Source organism: Heptranchias perlo, chromosome 11 (genome assembly GCF_035084215.1).
Source record: "Heptranchias perlo isolate sHepPer1 chromosome 11, sHepPer1.hap1, whole genome shotgun sequence".
Lineage (NCBI taxonomy): Eukaryota > Metazoa > Chordata > Chondrichthyes > Hexanchiformes > Hexanchidae > Heptranchias > Heptranchias perlo.
The window spans coordinates 7,040,904-7,061,843 of NC_090335.1; the positions used below are offsets into that span (position 1 = coordinate 7,040,904).

General features: G+C 45.1%; 1 protein-coding gene across 2 annotated transcripts; it reads left to right on the plus strand.

Moving 5' to 3' along the window:
- The first annotated feature begins 5,711 nt into the window (after positions 1 to 5,711).
- On the plus strand, positions 5,712 to 18,135 carry LOC137327078 (diamine acetyltransferase 1-like). Of its 2 annotated transcripts, XM_067992496.1 has the most exons (6): positions 5,712 to 5,985; positions 11,195 to 11,246; positions 11,330 to 11,413; positions 15,310 to 15,411; positions 16,310 to 16,350; positions 17,500 to 18,135. In XM_067992496.1, exons 1-6 carry the CDS (start codon positions 5,920 to 5,922, stop codon positions 17,668 to 17,670), a joined length of 516 nt encoding a protein of 171 aa, XP_067848597.1. In that variant the 5' UTR covers positions 5,712 to 5,919; the 3' UTR covers positions 17,671 to 18,135. The 2 variants fall into 2 exon arrangements, with proteins under 2 accessions (XP_067848597.1, XP_067848598.1); XM_067992497.1 differs by lacking the exon at positions 15,310 to 15,411.
- The last annotated feature ends 2,805 nt before the right edge of the window (positions 18,136 to 20,940 follow it).

Sequence of the window (20,940 nt, forward strand, 5' to 3'; positions counted from 1 at the left end):
AAGGGCAAAAGAGTAACGAGGGAGAGAGTAGGGCCTCTTAAGGATCAACAAGGTCATCTATGTGCCGAACCACAAGAGATGGGTGAGATCCTGAATGAATATTTCACATCGGTATTTACGTTTGAGAAAGGCATGCATGTTAGGGAACTTGGGGAAATAAATAGTGATGTCTTGAGGAGTGTACATATTACAGAGAGGGAGGTGCTGGAAGTCTTAACGCGCATCAAGGTAGATAAATCTCTGGGACCTGATGAAATGTATCCCAGGACGTTATGGGAGGTTAGGGAGGAAATTGCAGGTCCCCTAGCAGAGATATTTGAATCATCGACAGCTACAGGTGAGGTGCCTGAAGATTGGAGGGTAGCAAATGTGCCTTTGTTTAAGAAGGGCAGCAGGGAAAAGCCTGGGAACTACAGACCGGCGAGCCTGACATCTGTAGTGGGTAAGTTGTTAGAGGGTATTCTGAGAGACAGGATCTACAGGCATTTGGAGAGGCAGGGACTGATTAGGAACAGTCAGCATGGTTTTGTGAGAGGAAAATCATGTCTCACGAATTTGATTGAGTTTTTTGAAGGGGTAACCAAGAAGATAGATGAGGGCTGTGCAGTAGACGTGGTCTACATGGACTTTAGCAAAGCCTTTGACATGGTATCGCATGGTAGTTTGTTACATAAGGTTAAATCTCACGGGATCCAAGGTGAGGTAGCCAATTGGATACAAAATTGGCTTGACGACAGAAGACAGAGGGTGGTTGTAGAAGGTTGGTTTTCAGACTGGAGGCCTGTGACCAGCGGTGTGCCTCAGGGATCGGTGCTGGGTCCGCTGTTATTTGTTATTTATATTAATGATTTGGATGAGAATTTAGGAGGAATGGTTAGTAAGTTTACAGATGACACCAAGATTGGTGGCATTGTGGACAGTGAAGAAGGTTATCTGGGATTGCAACGGGATCTTGATAAATTGGGCCAGTGGGCCGATGAATGGCAGATGGAGTTTAATTTAGATAAATGTGAGGTGATGCATTTTGGTAGATCGAATCGGACCAGGACCTACTCCGTTAATGGTAGGGCGTTGGGGAGAGTTATAGAACAAAGAGATCTAGGAGTACAGGTTCATAGCTCCTTGAAAGTGGAGTCACAGGTGGATAGGGTGCTTGGTTTCATTGGTCAGAACATCGAATACAGGAGTTGGGATGTCTTGTTGAAGTTGTACAAGACATTAGTAAGGCCACACTTGGAATACTGTGTACAGTTCTGGTCACCCTACTATAGAAAGGATATTATTAAACTAGAAAGAGTGCAGAAACGATTTACTAGGATGCTACCGGGACTTGATGGTTTGACTAAAAGGGAGAGGTTGGATAGGCTGAGACTTTTTCCCTGGAGAGTAGGAGGTTAAGGGGTGATCTTATAGAAGTCTATAAAATAATGAGGGGCATAGATAAGGTAGATAGTCAAAATCTTTTCCCAAAGGTAGGGGAGTCTATAACGAGGGGACATAGATTTAAGGTGAGAGGGGAGAGATACAAAAGGGTCCAGAGGGGCAATTTTTTCACTCAAAGGGTGGTGAGTGTCCGGAATGAGCTGCCAGAGGCAGTAGTAGAGGCGGGTACAATTTTGTCTTTTAAAAAGCATTTGGACAGTTACATGGGTAAGATGGGTATAGAGGGATATGGGCCAAGTGCAGGCAATTGGGACTAGCTTAGTGGTATAAACTGGGCGACATGGACATGTTGGGCCGAAGGGCCTGTTTCCATGTTGTAAACTTCTATGATTCTATAAGACACTCCTTAAACCTACTTCTTTGACGAAGCTTTTGGTCACCTGTCTTAATATCTCCTTTTGAAGCTTGTTGTCAAATTTTATTTGAAAATTGCTCCTGTGAAGCGCCCTGGGACGTTTTACTACGTTAAAGGCACTATATAAATGCAAGTTGTTGTTGTTGCTATGCTCCGATAAGTAAAAGTGGACAGAGCTAAGTGATTCCACAACCAACGGATCAGATCAAAGCTCTGCAGTCCTGCCACATCCAGTCGTGAATGGTGGTGGACAATTAAACAACTAACGGGAGGAGGAGGCTCTGTAAACATCCCCATCCTCAATGATGGCAGAGTCCAGCACGTGAGTGCAAAAGACAAGGCTGAATCGTTTGCAACCATCTTCAGCCAGAAGTGCCGAGTGGATGATCCATCTCGGCCTCCTCCCGATATCCCCACCATCACAGAAGCCAGTCTTCAGCCAATTCGATTCACTCCACTTGTTATCAAGAAACGGTTGAATATGCACTGGATACAGCAAAGGCTATGGGTCCTGACAATATCCCGGCTGTAGTGCTGAAGACTTGTGCTCCAGAACTAGCTGCACCTCTAGCCAAGCTTTTCCAGTACAGCTACAACACTGGCATCTACCCGACAATGTGGAAAATTGCCCAGGTATGTCCTGTCCACAAAAAGCAGGACAAATCCAATCCGGCCAATTACTGCCCCATCAGTCTACTCTCAATCATCAGCAAAGTGATGGAAGGTGTCGTTGACAGTGCTATCAAGCGGCACTTACTCACCAATAACCTGCTCACCGATGCTCAGTTTGGATTCTGCCAGGACCACTCGGCTCCAGACCTTATTACAGCCTTGGTCCAGACATGGACAAAATAGCTGAATTCCAGTGCAATGACATCAAGGCAGCTTTTGACCGAGTGTGGCACCAAGGAGCCCGAGTAAAATTGAAGTCAATGGGAATCGGGGAAAACTCTCCAGTGGCTGGAGTCATACTTAGCACAAAGGAAGATGGTAGTGGTTGTTGGAGGCCAATCATCTCAGCCCCAGGACATTGCTGCAGGAGTTCCTCAGGGCAGTGTCCTAGGCCCAACCATCTTCAGCTGCTTCATCAATGACCTTCCCTCCATCATAAGGTCAGAAATGGGGATGTTCGCTCATGATTGCAGAGTGTTCAGTTCCATTCGCAACCCGTCAAATAATGAAGCAGTCCGAGCCCGCATGCAGCAAGACCTGGACAACATCCAGGCTTGGGCTGATAAGTGGCAAGTAACATTCGCGCCAGACAAGTGCCAGGCAATGACCATCTCCAACAATAGAGAGTGTAACCACCTCCCCTTGACATTCAACGGCATTACCATCGCCAAATCCCCCACCATCAACATCCTGGGGGTCACCATTGACCAGAAACTTAACTGGACCAGCCATATAAATACTGTTGGCTACAAGAACAGGTCAGAGGCTGGGTATTCTGCGGCGAGTGACTCACCTCCTGACTCCCCAAAGCCTTTTCACCATCTACAGGGCACAAGTCAGGAGTGTGATGGAATACTCTCCACTTGCCTGGATGAGTGCAGCTCCAACAACACTCAGGAAGCTCAACACCATCCAGGACAAAGCAGCCTGCTTGATTGGCACCCCATCCACCACCTTAAACATTCACTACCTTCACCACTGGCGCACAGTGTCTGCAGTGTGCACCATCCACAGGATGCACTGCAGCAACTCGCCAAGGCTTCTTCAACAGCACCTCCCAAACCCACGACCTCTACCACCTAGATGGACAAGAGCAGCAGGCACATGAGAACAACACCACCTGCACGTTCCCCTCCAAGTCACACACCATCCCGACTTGGAAATATATCGCCATTCCTTCATCGTCACTGGGTGAAAATCCTGGAACTCCCTTCCTAACAGCACTGTGGGAGAACCTTCACCACACGGACTGCAGCAGTTCAAGAAGGCGGCTCATCACCACCTTCTCAAGGGCAATTAGGGATGGGCAATAAATGCTGGCCTCGCCAGCGCGCCCACATCCCGTGAACGAATTAAAAAAAATCAAGCCAGGACAGTCTCATCGAGCTGGACAATGGAGGAGAGGCATTGGGGGAGGTTGGTGTGATCAATCGTGACAAAGGCTGCAGAGAGGTGAAGGAGGATGAGGAAGGATAATGCTCCATGGTCACAGGCACAGAGATTGTGGTTTGTAACTTTGGTTCGGGCCATTTCAGTGTCGTGGGAAGGATGAAAACCTGTTGGAGAGATTCAAACAGGGAGCTGCAGGAAAGATGGGCATGGATTTCGGAGGCACTGGTGGAGGTTGTCCAGTGGATTGAAGGAGCCAAGAAGTCGTGACATGGAAATTTGCAAGTGTGACACTAAAGTTGTGACAGAAAAAAATGCTTCCTACTAATTCGATAGCTATTTCAAAGAGCTGGCACAGGCACAATGGGCCGAATGGCCGCCTCCTGTGCTGTACCTACCATGACACTAAACACAAAAATAAGTTTTGAGTGATTTAATTGGTTTAATTTCTGTTTATTTGTTAGTTGCAGATTTTGCTCACTGGTCATAGTTGGAGTTTTGGATTCATTGCTGTTTAGGAACATGAAATTTGAGCTGAAATTTCAAATGCAAGTTACATACAAAATTTGCAAGTAGAAAAGTGTGATGGACAAACCATGCACATAATAGACTGTTTTTATAATAGTTGATCTCTCGTGTCATTACTCATGGGGAGTCAAAGGACATTATGTTTTATACGAGAGTGATTCTTCTCTGCCTTGGTGCACTGTAAAGGAGGGGTGCTAGCATTTGTAAGGATTTGGTATCAGTTAAAGGGCTTGGGGAAGTGAACAGTTGTGGGCTAGTGAGGAGTTGGGGAAGGAAAGTAGTGAGGATTTTGGATTAGTAGGTACTTTGGGGTAGAGGAATGAGCAGTGAAAGGGCAGTAAGTAATTAGGGGGAATTAGGGTAGAAAGTATTTGGGGTAGGTTGCTGTTTGTGGGACCTTGCTGTGTGAAAGGGGGAAGGAAAGAAAGTTGGAAAGAAAGAATGGGTTGCATTTATATAGCAACCTCAGGACTTCCCACAGCCAATGAGGTACTTTTGAAGTGTAGTCGCCGTAACGAAACGCGGCAGCCAATTTGCGCACAGCAAGCTCCCACAAACAGCAATGAGATAATGACCAGATAATCTGTTTTTAGGTGTTGATTGAGGGATAAATATTGGCCAGGACACCGGGGAGAACGCCCCTGCTCTTCTTCAAAATAGTGCCATGGAATCTATTATGTCCCGCTGAGAGGGCAGAAGGGGCTTCAGTTTAATTTCTTATCCGAAGGACTGCACCTCCAACAGTGCAGTGCTCCTTCAGTACTGCACTGACGTTTCAGCCTGCAGTAAGTGCTCAAGTCTCTGGAGTGGGACTTGAACCCATAACCTGCTGATACAGAGGGGAGAGTGCCAGCACTGAGCCAAGGCTGACACTACTTGCAAGTCCATTCTTTCACTGAATGATTGATGGGTGACGGCGGGTGGAACCCAGCGCAGTGCCACTTTGGGAAGTCTTTTCTTTGTTTCTCAACTCTGCTCTGCTCTACTCTGCTTACTGTGTAAGCAGTTTTTTTTTTGGTTAGGGTGTGATTTTATGTGCAGTAAATCAAAACAAAACAAAATAAATGTCAAATAATTTTTTTTGCCCCTCTTTTATAAGGAGGGGGGGGGTTTAGGGTGTGTTTATATGCAGAAAAACCAAAATACCCAAAATTAGTGTTGAAATAATAATAATGTTATTATTCTGATCCAGGGAGCACTCCAGTCCCTGCGGTGCCCACCGGCCGCGGAAACTTTGGGTAGTCTGGGTGTCAGTGGGAGAGCGGGGCGGGGGGTGGGAGTTGATTGATGGGGAGGGAGGGAGGGAGGGAGGAGCCCGCTCTGCATTGGGCCATGGGCCGGGTACACGAGTGTTTATAAGCGGCGGATCGAGCGGCCGGGCCGGGCTCGGAGCAGCGGCGGGCGGCGGTGTATGGGACGGAGCCCAGGCTGAGCGGCAGGCTGACTCGCGGGACGCGGATGAAGAAGACCCTTCTCCTACTCTACAAGTACCGGGGCCTCCACAGAAAGGGAAAGAAGAGCAAGAGGCGAAAATGGCCACTTTTAGTATCCGGCCGGCCGCTCCCCGGGACTGCGCCGACATCCTCCGCCTCATAAAGGTGCCGCTCCGGGTCCGCTCCCGATCCCCGCTCCGGGTCCGCTCCCGATCCCCGCTCCGGGTCCGCTCCCGATCCCCGTCACCGGCTCCGGGTCCGCTCCCGATCCCCCCGCTCCGGGATCCCGATCCCGATCCACTCCTCTCCGGTCTTGTTAGCTCACCCGGATCAGATCGCCCCGGGCTTGTGTGTTTTTAATCCGGATCAGATCGCCCCGGGCTTGTGTTTTTAATCCGGATCAGATCGCCCCGGGCTTGTGTTTTTAATCCGGATCAGATCGCCCCCGGGCTTGTGTTTTTAATCCGGATCAGATCGCCCTGGGCTTGTGTGTTTTTAATCCGGATCAGATCGCCCCCGGGCTTGTGTGTTTTTAATCCGGATCAGATCGCCCCGGGCTTGTGTGTTTTTAATCCGGATCAGATCGCCCCCGGCTTGTGTTTTTAATCCGGATCAGATCGCCCCCGGCTTGTGTGTTTTTAATCCGGATCAGATCGCCCCCGGCTTGTGTTTTTAATCCGGATCAGATCGCCCCCGGGCTTGTGTTTTTAATCCGGATCAGATCGCCCCCGGCTTGTGTTTTTTGATCCGGTTTGGTTTGCTGTAACCGCCTTGATTCGGTTCGCTCCGCTCCAGTCCTGCAGGAGCCGCTTTAATCCGGTCCGGGGCAGATTGATCTCGCACCGTCGCTGCTGAGTCCACTGCTCCGCCTTTTAAAATTAATAATAATCTGAACTGGGGAGGGACCTAACTCTGGGACAGGGAGAGAGAGACAGGGAGAGAGTCTGGGACAGGGAGAGAGACACAGACAGAGGGAGAGAGACAGGGATCGAGACACAGACACAGGGAGAGAGTCTGGGACAGGGAGAGAGACACAGACACAGGGAGAGAGACACAGACAGAGGGAGAGCGTCTGGGACAGGGATCGAGACACAGACACAGGGAGAGAGACAGGGATCGAGACACAGACACAGGGAGAGAGTCTGGGACAGGGAGAGAGACACAGACACAGGGAGAGAGTCTGGGACAGGGAGAGAGGAGGGAATCGAGACATAGACACAGGGAGAGTGTCTGGGACAGGGAGAGAGGAGGGAATCGAGACATAGACACAGGGAGAGTGTCTGGGACAGGCAGAGAGACAGGGGGATCGAGACACAGACACAGGGAGAGTGTCTGGGACAGGGAGAGAGAGGGGGGAATCGAGGCAGAGAGACAGGGGGATCGAGACACAGACACAGGGAGAGAGTCTGGGACAGGGAGAGGGGGGATTGAGATACAGAAACAGGGAGAGAGCCTGGGACAGGGGGAGAGAGGGGGGATCGAGACACAGACACAGGGAGAGTGTCTGGGACCCAACTCAGGAACATGGAGGGAGGGAGAGAGGGGGACAGGGATTTCATGGGGGTTGGGGGACAGACAGACAGAGAGAGAGACCTGACTAAGGACATGTCTCTCTGTCCCTGAAGTCATGTCCCTGGTCAGATCTCTCTCTCTTTTCTCCCCCCCCCCACCCCCCCAAAGTCAAGAGAGAGAGAGAGAGGGAGGGAGAGAGAGACAGACCCATTCACAGGGAGAGGGAGCAATAGTAACTTTACAGCACTAGAGTCCACTCTGTGCGGTGGAACAAACCTGTGCTGTTGATGACCTGTCTTGTCTACATTGAATAGACTTTGTCTATAATCCCTACCTGTAGATTTAAAACATCCTGTACTTAGTTTTATGTTTAAAGGAGTGTGATTCTCAGATGTGCTGGTTTGAGTGCTGCCTCCTGCCTGTGTTCTGGATATCAGCTTATTGACTGAGGCAGCCAGCTGTTATGTTGGTTGCATGTCAAGGTGACGTGTAAATGTTTACCAAGCGCCATGTTCTGGATCTCAAAGTGCAGACAAGCAACTTGTAAACATTTGTGTGGTTAATGACATCGAGGCAGACGTTGTTGGTGTATGGACACAACACGAATGTGTATATGCTGGGTAGTTGTACAGCACACACCACAAGAAATTACTTTGTTGCATTGTGATGGTGCTGCAATGTTGTACGCAGTAATTACATAGAATTTACAGCACAGGCCATTCAGCCCAACTGGTCTATGGCGGTGTTTATGCTCCACACGAGCCTCCTCCCACCTTACTTCATCTCACGTTATTAATATATTCTTCTATTCCTTTCTCCCTCATGTACTTATCTAGCTTCCTCCTTAAATGTATCTATGCTATTCACCTCAACTGCTCCACGTGGTAGCAAGTTCCACATTCTCACCACTCTGGGTAAAGAGGTTTCTCCTGAGTTCCTTTATTGGATTTATTAATGACCCTCCTATATTTATGGCCTCTCCCCAAAGTGGAAACACCTTCTCTACGTCTACCCAATCAAACCCTTTCATAATTTTATAGACCTCTATCAGGTCACCCCTCAGCCTTTTCTTTTCCAGAGAAAAGAGCCCCATCCTGTTCAATCTTTCCTGATTGGTATAACCTCTTAATTCTGGTAATCCTTGTAAATTGATTTTGCACCTTCCCCAGTGCCTCTGTAACTTTTTTTTGTAATATGGAGACCAGAACTGTGCACAGTTTTGATTTCAGATTTCTTCTGGTACTAATTATAACAGATGAATATCTTTTAACTATTTAAGTGCTGGGTTAAAAGGGACCTTTTTTCCTACATTACAACAGTGATTACATTTCATTGGCTGTAAAGTGTTTTGGGATGCCCTGAGGATGTGAAAGGTGCTATATAAATGTAAGTTTCTTTCTTGAGTCTTGAGAGGAGATGAATGAGTGGGGACCTTAGAGGGATTTGATAAGTAGGATTTTTTTTAAAAAGTTAATGCTGAGCACTATTTCAAGTGAAACCATCATTGCAGGATATGGACGCAGGCTGTAGGTACAAACTAGTGGAAGACAAGTTCAGGGCTAATGTCAGAAATCATTCAACAGTGATTAATATCTGGAATAATGTTACAGGTAGGATACTGGCTGTTAATTCTTTGAAATTATTCAAAGTGGGTTTAGATGGTGTGATGGAGAAATTGTAGGTTTCTGTTTGAAAGGATTAGCAAGATAGGCTGAATGGCCTCCTGTTGAAATTGGGATTTGCAAACCAGTGGGTGAAGAGATATAATCTGTGCTTGGCACTAGTTAAAACCAAATTAGCAGGTTAGCTGCAATGATTAGCAAGGCTAAGTGCACTTATTTTGTGTCTGGCCTCTTGTGCACCCCCATTTTTATCATTCCACCATTGGCGGCCGTGCTTTTAGCTATGTCGGCCCTAGGCTCTGGAATTCCCTCCCTAAACCTCTCTACGTCCTCTAAGATGCTCCTTAAAACCTACTCCTTTGACCAAGCTTTTGGTCCCCTGTCCTTGTATAGAGTCATAGAGTTATACAGCACGGATAGAGGCCCTTCGGCCCATCGTGTCCGCGCCGGCCATCAAGCCCAGTCTAATCTAATCCCATATTCCAGCATTTGGTCCGTAGCCTTGTATGCTATGGCATTTCAAGTGCTCATCCAAATGCTTCTTGAATGTTGTGAGGGTTCCTGCCTCCACAACCCTCTCAGGCAGTGAGTTCCAGACTCCAACCACCCTCTGGGTGAAAAAGTTCTTTCTCAAATCCCCTCTAAACCTCCCGCCTTTTACCTTGAATCTATGCCCCCTTGTTATAGAACCCTCAACGAAGGGAAAAAGCTCCTTAGTATCCATCCTATCTGTGCCCCTCATAATTTTGTACACCTCAATCATGTCCCCCCTCAGCCTCCTCTGCTCCAAGGAAAACAAACCCAATCTTCCCAGTCTCTCATCATAGCTGAAGCGCTCCAGCCCTGGTAACATCCTGGTGAATCTCCTCTGCACCCTCTCCAAAGCGATCACATCCTTCCTGTAGTGTGGCGACCAGAACTGCACACAGTACTCCAGCTGTGGCCTAACCAGTGTTTTATACAGCTCCATCATAACCTCCTTGCTCTTATATTCTATGCCTCGGCTAATAAAGGCAAGTATCCCATATGCCTTCTTTACCACCTTATCTACCTGTTCCGCCGCCTTCAGGGATCTGTGAACTTGCACACCAAGATCCCTCTGACCCTCTGTCTTGCCTAGGGTCTTCCCATTCATTGTATATTCCCTTGCCTTGTTAGTCCCTCCAAAGTGCATCACCTCGCACTTTTCCGGGTTAAATTCCATTTGCCACTGTTCCGCCCATCTGACCAACCCATCTATATCGTCCTGCAGACTGAGGCTATCCTCCTCGCTATTTACCACCCTACCAATTTTTGTATCATCAGCGAACTTACTGATCATACCTTTTACATTCATATCCAAGTCGTTAATGTAGACCACAAACAGCAAGGGCCCCAGCACAGATCCCTGTGGTACCCCACTGGCCACAGGCTTCCAGTCACAAAAACAACCTTCGACCATCACCCTCTGCCTTCTGCCACTAAGCCAGTTTTGTATCCAAAGTGCCAAGGCACCCTGGATTCCATGGGCTCGTACCTTCTTGACCAGTCTCCTGTGCGGGACTTTATCGAAGGCCTTACTGAAATCCATGTATACCACATCCACTACGTTACCCTCATCCACACGCCTAGTCACCCCCTCAAAAAATTCAATCAAATTAGTCAGACATGATCTTCCCTTGACAAAGCCATGTTGACTATCCCTGATTAATCCTTGCTTCTCCAAGTGGAGACTAATTTTGTCCTTCAGAATTTTTTCCAATAATTTTCCTACCACTGATGTTAGGCTCACTGGCCTGTAGTTCCCCGGTTTTTCCCTACTCCCCTTCTTGAATAATGGTACTACATTAGCGGTTCTCCAGTCCTCTGGCACATCCCCTGTGGCCAGAGAGGTTCTGAATATCTCCTTATGTTGCTCGGTGTCAAACCTTTGTTTGATAATGTGCCTTTGAAGCACCTTGGGATGTTTTACTACGTTAAAGGCGCTATATAAATGCAACTTGTTGTTGTTATAGGAAATAGTGGGAAGGAAATTCCTCGAATCTGCTCCCGCTTTAGATTTGCGGTGTTGGCTATCTTCAAAATCAAGTTATTTAAAAATATGAAGACAATGTGAGTTACTTGCAGCTGTTGTACTTTTTCCCCATCCCATTATGCTGTGCTAGGCTACCTACAAGTCATTCCTTAAAAATAAACCCAGTGTCTGCCTTTTGAAATAGAACAATTAAATATTCACCCATCCTTTTGTGGTTATTTTCTAGGAACTTGCAAAATATGAAGAAATGGAAAATCAGGTGAAGTTGACTGAAAAAGGTAATCGAGTATAAAGTATCTTGTGACATTTTCCTCATAAAATCATCGATCCATTGTTAATATGCCGGCAATTTATTTTGTAGATTTACTTGAAGATGGCTTTGGGGAACGTCCGTTTTATCACTGCCTTCTTGCAGAAGTGCCGGCGGAACATGTGACTAGTGAAGGTAGAATTTACTTGGTTTTGCTGCTTGGCACAACTTTGAAGTTTCGTGCTTTTGACATGGCCTTTGTATTTATTTGCTTATCTGTTTCGGTAAATCCATAAAGGAAGCATGACTTTATATAACCCTGGTACAAAGCATGTACTAACAGAAAGGCTTCTAGAAATTTGTGTTGACACCAATGTTGGATATGCTGTTTTTCTTCACTCATGCTGGCTGTAAGTGACACTGTAAAGGTTATAATTCTAACATTGTTGTGTTTACAAAAAAGGTTTGCAAGTGCTGTGTATCAGACCAGTGTACTTGTCTGGTGAGAGTTGATTTTTTTTTTATTAACAAGAACTGTTTTCCTTTGCAGAGATGAACACAAAGGATAGATATATTTAATGTAATAAAGGAAATTGTTTGGTTAACTAGTTGAGAGGCTACCAATTTTATTATTAGACAACACTAGATAAATACTGTTGTATTGTTCCTAGTAATGGTGTTAATTTTCTTTTGTGAACACATTGGGGCCTTTCGTATTGGTCTTTTAAGTTGGCTTCAATTTCCACGGCAGCCTTGAAGGCCCAGTTTGAGCAGGGTCTACAAGTCTGCTGCTGGATTAAGGAAACTGGATTTAACAGTATAAATGCGGAGCGCTGACTTCTGAATCCGCCTTAAAAGACCAATCTGAAAACAACTTTGAGTAGCAGCCGAAGACTCCGATAAAGCTTCGAGAGCTCGCTGTGTAATCGGTGTATTATCAAGCCGAGTTGATTGGTCCAAAGGATGAGCTTGATGAATTGAAATGACTTAAATGTGACATTTACCTTTTTTTAAAAATCTGGTTCTTGTTTTTAATAATGTTGAATGTATTCTCTCTCTCTCTTAATTTATCCCCAATCTTCAGGTTACAGTCTTTAGCTTCGCCATGTACATGGCCCTAGGCGTGTACATGGGTGGGCGGGCTGGTAACTGAAAGATCCATTAAACATTAGATGATCTTGATAACGGAGGTAAGGCCCAGAGGGACATGCTATTTGCAATTTTTTTAAGAGGAAGGATAGCGGAAGCATGGTAGATCAGAACTGTTGCATGCATTCCCCTTCCAAAAGTGCTGTTTAAAAAGTTGGCAATGATTGTAAAGTGTTAAATGAGCTATTCCGCCTTTTGTGAAATTAAGCTGAAGTGGCTAATTTACGGTTTTACCTGAGGGGCTCGGTGATTGGCAAAATCGGGACTGATTTGAGATGGACTCATGGTATCCTTCTGATCTGCCGTGTTAAAACCAAAATGTTAGTTAAACAATAGTTTTAAATACTTGTTTAAATGAAGTAGTTTAATCCATGGTTGAACAGTATTTGTTGACTTTTTGCTGGCATGCATGTGCTAGAATTACACTTGTCACGTGTTTTGAGTTGTTGATCCAGAAGCTAGTCTCGTCTTGAAATGTTTGCTGAGAAAATGTTTCCATTTGAGGGGGAGTCCAAAACTAGAGGTCATAAATATAAGATAGTCACTAATAAATCCAATGGGGAATTCAGGAGAAACTTCTTTACTCAAAGAGTGGTAAATGTGGAACTCGCTACCACAAGGCGTAGTTGAGGCGAATAGCGTAGATGCATTTATGGGGAAGCTGGATAAACACATGAGAGATAAAGGAATAGAAGGGTCTGCAGATAGGGTGAGATGAAGAGGGGTGGAAGGAGGCTCGTGTGGAGCATAAACACCGGCATGGACCTGTTGGATCGAATGGCCCGTTTGTGTTGTAGACTTGATGTAACTTGATGAAATGCTAAAAATTTAATTTTGTTTGTTGTTTAGCAGTTTCTAAGCATATATGTTTTAAAACTAATTTAGGGGTAGTGTAGTGGTTATGTTACTCGACTAGCAATCCAGAGGCCTGGACTAATAATCCAGGGAATGTGAGTTCAAATTCCACCATGGCAGTTTGAGAAATTGAATTCAATTTATTTTTAAAGATCTGGAAATTGAGAAGCTGGTATCAGTAAAAGTGACCATTATTCTGTTGGATTCTCATTAAAAACCCAACTGGTTCACCTAACATCCTTTAGGGAAGGAAACTGCCGTCCTTACCCAGTCTGGCCTATATGTGACACCAGTCCTACACCAATGTCGTTGACTCTTAACTGCCCTTTGCAGTGGCCTAGCAAGCTACTCAGCTGCATCAAACTGTAGGGCAATAAATGCTGGCCTTGCCAGCAACTCCACATTCCAAGAATGAATTTTTTTTTTTAAAAAAGCTTTTGAGGTTGAAATCTAGTAAAATAGACTGAGACCTGAAACCTCTCTCCTCTCAGGTGGACGTAAAAGATCCCATGGCACTATTCGAAGAAAAGCAGGGAAGTTTTCCCGGTGTCCTGGCCAATATTTATCCCTCAAATAAAAACAGATGATCTGATCATTTATCTCATTGCTGTTTGTGGGACCTTGTTGTATGCATATTTAGCTGCTGCATTTCCTACATAACAGTGACTACACTTCAAAAGTACTTCATTGGCTGTGAAGTAATAGGATGTCCCTGAAGATGTGAAAGGTGCTATAGAAATATGCAAGTTCTTTCTTCCTATAAAACAGAAAATACTGTGACTGATTTTTCTCATTCACCTATCACCCCTATCTTTGCTGACCTACATTGGCTCCCGGTCTCCCAACACCTCAAATTTAAAGCTATCATTATTGTGTTTAAATCCTTTCATGATCTCGTCACTCCCTTTCTTTGTAGGCATTTTAGTCCTACAACTACCTCTTTTTCCCCACCGAACTCCAAACTCTCCGCTACTCTGCCTCTAGCCTTTTGTGCAACCCCCCCTTCACCCTGGCCTTCCCTTTACCCTGCCATTGGCTGTGCCTTCAGCCTTCTAGGCCCCATGCTCTGGAATTGCCTCCCTAAACCTCTGTCTCTCCACCCCTCTCTCCTTTAAGACCTTTCTTGAAGTACGCCTCTTTGACCAAGCTTTTGGTCACCTCTCCAAATAACTCCTTCGACTTGGCATCCACAGTTTTTTTTGATTACACCTCCGTGAGGCTGCTTGGATCATTTTTCTACGTTAAAGGTGCTATATAAATGCAAGTCGTTGTTGAGGGCTAATGGAGGTCAATGTGATCCAGTTTGAAATGTTTTTCTTTGCATTATTCAGCAGCCTTACCTTCTCTGGTTTTATTAAAATAAAACATTTAGGTGACTTTTTTTGTATATGTATAAAATGTTGATAAGGATGGGCAGTTTATGCAGAACCTTTTCATATAGAGATGAAAGATCCATTTGTCAGATTTGTATAAGAAAACATTAGCGAGCAAACAATTTCATAGTGACGAGCTAACGTTAGTCCTGAATTTAAGTTGCCTGCCATGGCTCAGTGGCAGCACTCTTTGAGTCAGAAGGTCGTGGGTTCAAGTCCGACTTGAGCACATAATCTAGGCCGACACTTCAGTGCAGTACTGAGGGAGTGCTGCACTATCGGAGGTGCCAACTTTCAGGTGTTAAAAACGACTCCCATCTGCCCTCGGGTGGATGTAAAAGATCCCATGCACTATAGGAAGAAAAGTTATTGTGTCCTGGACAGCTTTTATCACTCAACTGATATCACCAAAATAGATTGTTTGGTCATTTATCACATTGCTGTTTGTGGGATCTTGCTGTTCGCAAATTGGCTGCTGCATTGCCCTACATTACAACAGTGACTACACTTCAAAAAAGTACTTAATTGGCTGTAAAGCGCTTTGGGACATCCTGAGGACGTGAAAGCTGCTATATAAATGCAAGCTTATACTTTATTTCCTAAAAGCTGCATATACTTGACTGTGAGTGCATACAAAGATTGTCGGGACTCAGTTTAGTGTTCTGGATGCATTATTTGACGCTTGAAACTGATGTACCTGATCTCCTTTTTTAGGACACAGTATTGTGGGATATGCTATGTACTACTACACGTATGATGCTTGGACTGGAAAATTATTATATCTTGAAGATTTCTATGTAATGGAAGAATTCAGAGGTAAAGTAATTACATTTTTTTTAACAAGAGGCTGGCTAAGGTTAGTGCTTGTTTGCAACAGGTGCACACTTTTAATCTTTGTATGTCATTCAAACTGATTTAGCTAACTTCACAACTTGCATTTATACAGTGCCTTTAATGTAGAATTACATCTGTTGCAGGTACTTCTACCATTTCCCTACTTCTAGATCCTAAGAGCCCGACAAGGAAAACATGTTGCTCAGTTTGTGGTACTCTCACCTCTTGAGCCAGAAGGTGTTGGGATCAAGTACTGCTCCAGGGTGTGAGCAAGTAATCTAGACTAACGCTTCGGTGCTGCACTGCTGGAGGTGCCATCTTTCGGCTAAGCAAGAGGCCCCATCTGCCTGCTCAGGTGGACACGAGAAAGATCTCATAGCAATATTCAAAAAAGAGCAGAAAGTCCTGGATGATACACCCAAAAACAGACGATCCGGTCATTTGCTATTTGTGGGGCCATGCTGTGTGCCAATTGGCTGCAGTGTTTGCCCTAAGTAACGGTGACTACACTCTAAAATTAATTGGCTGTGAAACCCTTTGGGACGTCCTGACGACACCTTTAGGTGCTATATAAATGCAAGTTTGTGTGGTAACAGTTGAACTGTAGACCGACGACAGAGGCTTGCTCTTTGACTCATAAGCAAGGTTTCGGAATGTATAATCAGATAATCACATGACATTCTTCCAGTAGAGTGCTATTTTATTACTTCTCTGGCAGGTATCGCAGGGAAGACGAGAAAGTAAACAAAATAACTATTGAGGTTCACAAGAACAAATTACTGAAGTCCCAGTGTGGCCAACTGTTTGTGCATTGCCTGTTTAGTAAGTTTTTTTTTTGGACATACTGCACAGCTTCTAATGTTTTTGCATTCCCTTGCAGGGTATGGAATTGGTTCAGAAATTCTGAAGAAGATCAGTCAGGTAAAAAAACATATGGTATTGTCTTAATCACTAAAAATGGGAAAGGCATCAGGAAACTTCAGACCCATCTTTCGCTCCCGTGTACTCCAGCTTCTCTTTCTGGCTGCTTTTTGCTTCAAGGCAAGAGAAGGCACAGAGTGCTGTTGGGAGATATGGCTATCCAAACCTCCTTATTGATGTGACAGCAGCCTGTCCTTTTGAGTTTCGACTGATTTAACATTAGCGAGGAAGACCGGAATAGCTTTGCCTCCCATCGACTGCCAGAGTGGGGAAAGGTAGTAGCAGAAAATTGTCACTGTTATGGAGATGCACAAACAGCTGGAATGAGGACTTAGACCTATATTTAGTAGAAAGAGAGTTGGAGTTGGGAGATATACTGGGGGTACAATAGATGGTATGAGGAGTGATGCAAACCAGAAGCATGGAACATTGGAAGTAGATGGGGGAGGCAAGATAGGGGGTGGGGCCGAATAGTGAGTCAATTATCTCTTCCTTTGCGCCCCCCCCCCCCAATCAAATGAAATGTCAGGGTTCAAATACTCTTTAGGTACTTTTGGGAAAGCAGACAGCACCACCTCTTAATGTACAAACTTGTTTCCCCGCCACCCCCACAGTATTAATTTTCCAAAATAGAGATGTTGGTGCTGGGTGACTGAAAGTTTGGCAATCCATCGTGTTTTCCTGGGTGGATTATAGCATGGTACAACTGCCGAGTAAAACTCCCTCCACTCTGTCTCAGTCATAGTTAGCGCTGTGATGCAACCCATTTTCACCATCGATGCGTTTGACCAAAGTTGCCAGTTATGCTGTGGACCCAAAGACATCAAGGGCCAGATTGAAACTAACTAGACTTCTTTCACTCGGGGTCCTTGCATCTGGCAGAGAGATGTCCATCCCATCATTCTGGATTGAAATGCTAACCTGTTGTTACCCAGTCTTCCTCGCTCACTGTTTTGTACGAGAGACAGGCATTTGGTCAGCAATCGTCTGAAGGGCATGTGTTTTATTTTTAAGAGTGGGGTGGGGGAGGAAGAGATAAAACATGAAGACTTGTCCAATAGATTTCTGAGTGCAGCCATTGAATAAATTGCCACATGATTACGCTTGAGGAAGAAACTAGCGTTCGAGTAAACTCTGATCTGTTCTCAGACTGCTGTGCAGGACCACTGTAGCAGCATGCACTTTGTCGTAGCAGACTGGAACCACCGGTCAATTAACTTCTACAAGAAGCTTGGTGCTGCAGACCTGTCGAAAAAGGAGGGATGGCATCTGTTTGAAATTAACAAGAAGTACTTGGTTAAAATGGCAACTGAGGAGTGAGCGCCTGTTTGAAGGGTGAAGTCCAGATTTACTCACATGCTCCATCCCAAAGAATCTTAATTGAAAGTTTTGTGCAGTTTTTATTTTTGTAGATTTTAAAACCTCAATTTTAATTGTTTTTACATGTAATATAGACTTGCTGTAAGATAATGATTAGCAGTGTTCTTGTTATTAGAATCCATATTGCAGTAGCTGTTGTCATTGAACTGTAGCTATTTAATCATCAGCTGCCGTCTGATGTGATATAGTGTATTGTTACATTGTTAATAAATCCTGTAAGAATTAGTGATAGGTCAATACTGCTTATGCCAATCAAAGCTTTTCTGTGCTGTTAGGAAATGGCATGCAGTGATACAGGCCATGTTTGATTGTATGTATAAATGGATACAGTGTCAATATGGAGGAATGTTGTCCATTTCTCTGTGTGTGTATATAAATAAAACTATGGGCTTATGTTTTACCAAACTTTTGCTTCCCTCCAGTTCATGGAGAAATAACCCTCACTTGTTCTTTCTCTCTTCCCCATTATTTTAATTGTAATGTATCTGGTTCAAATGATCTTTTTAAAGGGATTCAGATGTGCTTACTTGAAAACATGAAAAATAAAATTTGGAAATTAAGCGCCTCAATATAAGCCATTTTGGAAGAAATTACTGTAAGATGTCACTTTGGCACAGCGCTCTCCTTTTGAGTCAGAAGGTTGTGGGTTCAAGTCCCACTCTGCGACTTGAGCACATAATCTAGGCTGACGCTCCAGTGCAGTACTGAGGGAGTGCTGCACTGTTGGAGGTGCCGTCTTTCAGATGAGATGTTAAACCAAGTCCCCGTCTGGACAGTCGGGTGAATGTAAAAGATCCAATGCCACTATTTTGAAGAAAAGCAGGGCAATTCTCCCTGGTGTCCTGGCCAATATTTATCCTTCAACCAACATCACTAAAGAACAGATTGGGGGTTATATTGGATAACCCCTGAAACCGGGTGCAGGGGTCGTGGTGTGCGATTAACCCATGCCCAGTTATTGAGATGCAGGCAGCATGTAACATTCATAACAATTGACCATGCATGTCAAAGCATTGAACTTCTTCCTGCACTGCATCCATCTACGTGGTGCTATGTGCCTGGCACTGACTTCATCCCCCAATGTCTGTTGAGCATACGTCTGGAGGGCTGCTGACCAGCAGAGGGGCCCCGATATCGCAAGTGGCTCGCACCACCTAAAGGCAGCCTGCACCTCTTTATAAGCTATAGGTCTGAATGGAGTCTGAACAGAGATCAGACATCGCACGTGTAAAACACAGATGCAGGTCCTGTCCCTATGTTTACAAACTGTTATGTTAAAACATTGAATAAAGGTAGCGCACTATGAAATCCTACATCCAATCTGCACTAGAGGTCTTGGTGCAATAGATGGACAGAAGGAGGGGCAGCCTATATCCACAGTGAGGGGACAAAAGGACCAGCCTCATAAATACTGTGGCTACAAGAGCAGGTTAGAGGCTGGGTATTCTGCGGCGAGTGACTCACCTCCTGACTTCCCAAAGCCTTTCCATACAAGGCACAAGTCAGGAGTGTGATGGAATACTCTCCACTTGCCTGGATGAGTGCAGCTCCAACAACACTTAGGAAGCTCGACACCATCCAAGATAAAGCAGCTCGCTTGATTGGCACCCCATCCACCACCCTAAACATTCACTCCCTTCACCACCGGCGCACCGTGGCTGCAGTGTGTACCATCCACAGGATGCACTGCAGCAACTCGCCAAGGCTACTTTGACAGCACCTCCCAAACACGTGACCTGCACCACCTTGAAGGACAAGAGCAGCAGGCACATGGGAACAACACCACCTGCATGTTCCCCTCCAAGTCACACACCATCCCGACTTGGAAATATATCGCCGTTCCTTCATCGCTGGGTCAAAATCTTGGAACTCCCTTCGTAACAGTACTGTGGGAGAACATTCACCACAGGGACTGCAGCGGTTCAAGAAGGCAGCTCATCACCACTTTCTCAAGGGCAATTAGGGATGGGCAATAAATGCCGGCCTCGCCAGCGACGCCCACATCCCATGAACGAATAAAAAAATCCTCCCTTTAAGAGATTGGGGCTCCCCTGCTGGTGGAAAGTACGAATTGCTTTGAATCTAGGCCTGGATTTCAACGCAGATTGACGGTGAGTACTGAAGCCGGATGAAGTTCTCATCCTACCTGTGCAGGGGTCGTTGGGCGCGGGTTAATAGCGGATCACGCTACCTATGCCCAATAATAGGCCCTATCGAATTTTTCTCCCTTTGCCTCTCCAAGGCTCAGCATTAACCCATTCAGGGTCATTTGTTATCTTCTGAGACAGCGTGCTCGGGGTTGGAGGAGGGGGGGGGTAGAGATATGGGAGTTACCTCCAACAGTAATTACAAGCACTTCTGTCTCTACTGTAAAACCACCAAGCATGGATATAATTTGTGAAATTGAAATTGATAAGATAAATTGATATGAGTTGCAGTTCAAGCACACGAGAAGGTAAAATTACCTGAAGTTTAAGGGGATAATCAATTTTTAAAAAATAATCTAGTTTAAGTGGTTCCTGTCCAATGCTGTGTATCAAGGAAGAAAGTTTTTTGGGGCAATAAAATAGAACATTGACAAGTCCTGTCAGTCCAACAATACTGCTCTCTAGAATTGGGATCATTCTGAAATGACAAAATGGACTCAAGCACAATATAACGGGATATTTTGGGAAATAAAAGGTCCAAGAAGAGGTTAAGTAAAATAAACAAAAACATGTTGATAACTTGGGAGTGTTTAATCTGTGTTTTTAAGGGTTAACGATAATATTGTATTGGACAGTAAAGTTCCCCCAGGGCTCATGAATGAGATGAAATGGTAATCGATAGGATATGTAAAATGGTCTGAGGAAGTGTTTGAAGATATGTGACGGAAGCAGAGAAAGTGAACAATGAAATAGGGTCCAGGGCCTTTGCCCCAGGTGATTGAAAGATGTGTGAGTGCACACACGAGTACATTCTAGTGAAAGTCAAGGAAGTATGGGTGAGAGTAGTTAATTGATAGCTTTATCTTGGCGATGTTTGTGTCCTTGCCTGTACTGAACAATAAGAAAACTGCATTTGATAGCCTGGCCACTGCCCAGATTTCGGGACAGGGGGAGATAAGCAAAGACCTCCAGACACCCCCTGATCTTTTGATACGATAACCTGAAAGCCCAGGAATGGCTCGTATCTGAAGTCAAGTGCGGCATGATCCTGGGATACTGATGT

Bases quoted from the DNA above. Each gene is read 5' to 3' on its own strand.
- LOC137327078 (XM_067992496.1), top strand. From the start codon at position 5,920: ATGGCCACTTTTAGTATCCGGCCGGCCGCTCCCCGGGACTGCGCCGAC. The intron at 5,986-11,194 runs GTGCCGCTCCGG...GTTATTTTCTAG, and splicing joins ACATCCTCCGCCTCATAAAG to GAACTTGCAAAATATGAAGA. The intron at 16,351-17,499 runs GTAAAAAAACAT...ATCTGTTCTCAG, and splicing joins TTCTGAAGAAGATCAGTCAG to ACTGCTGTGCAGGACCACTG.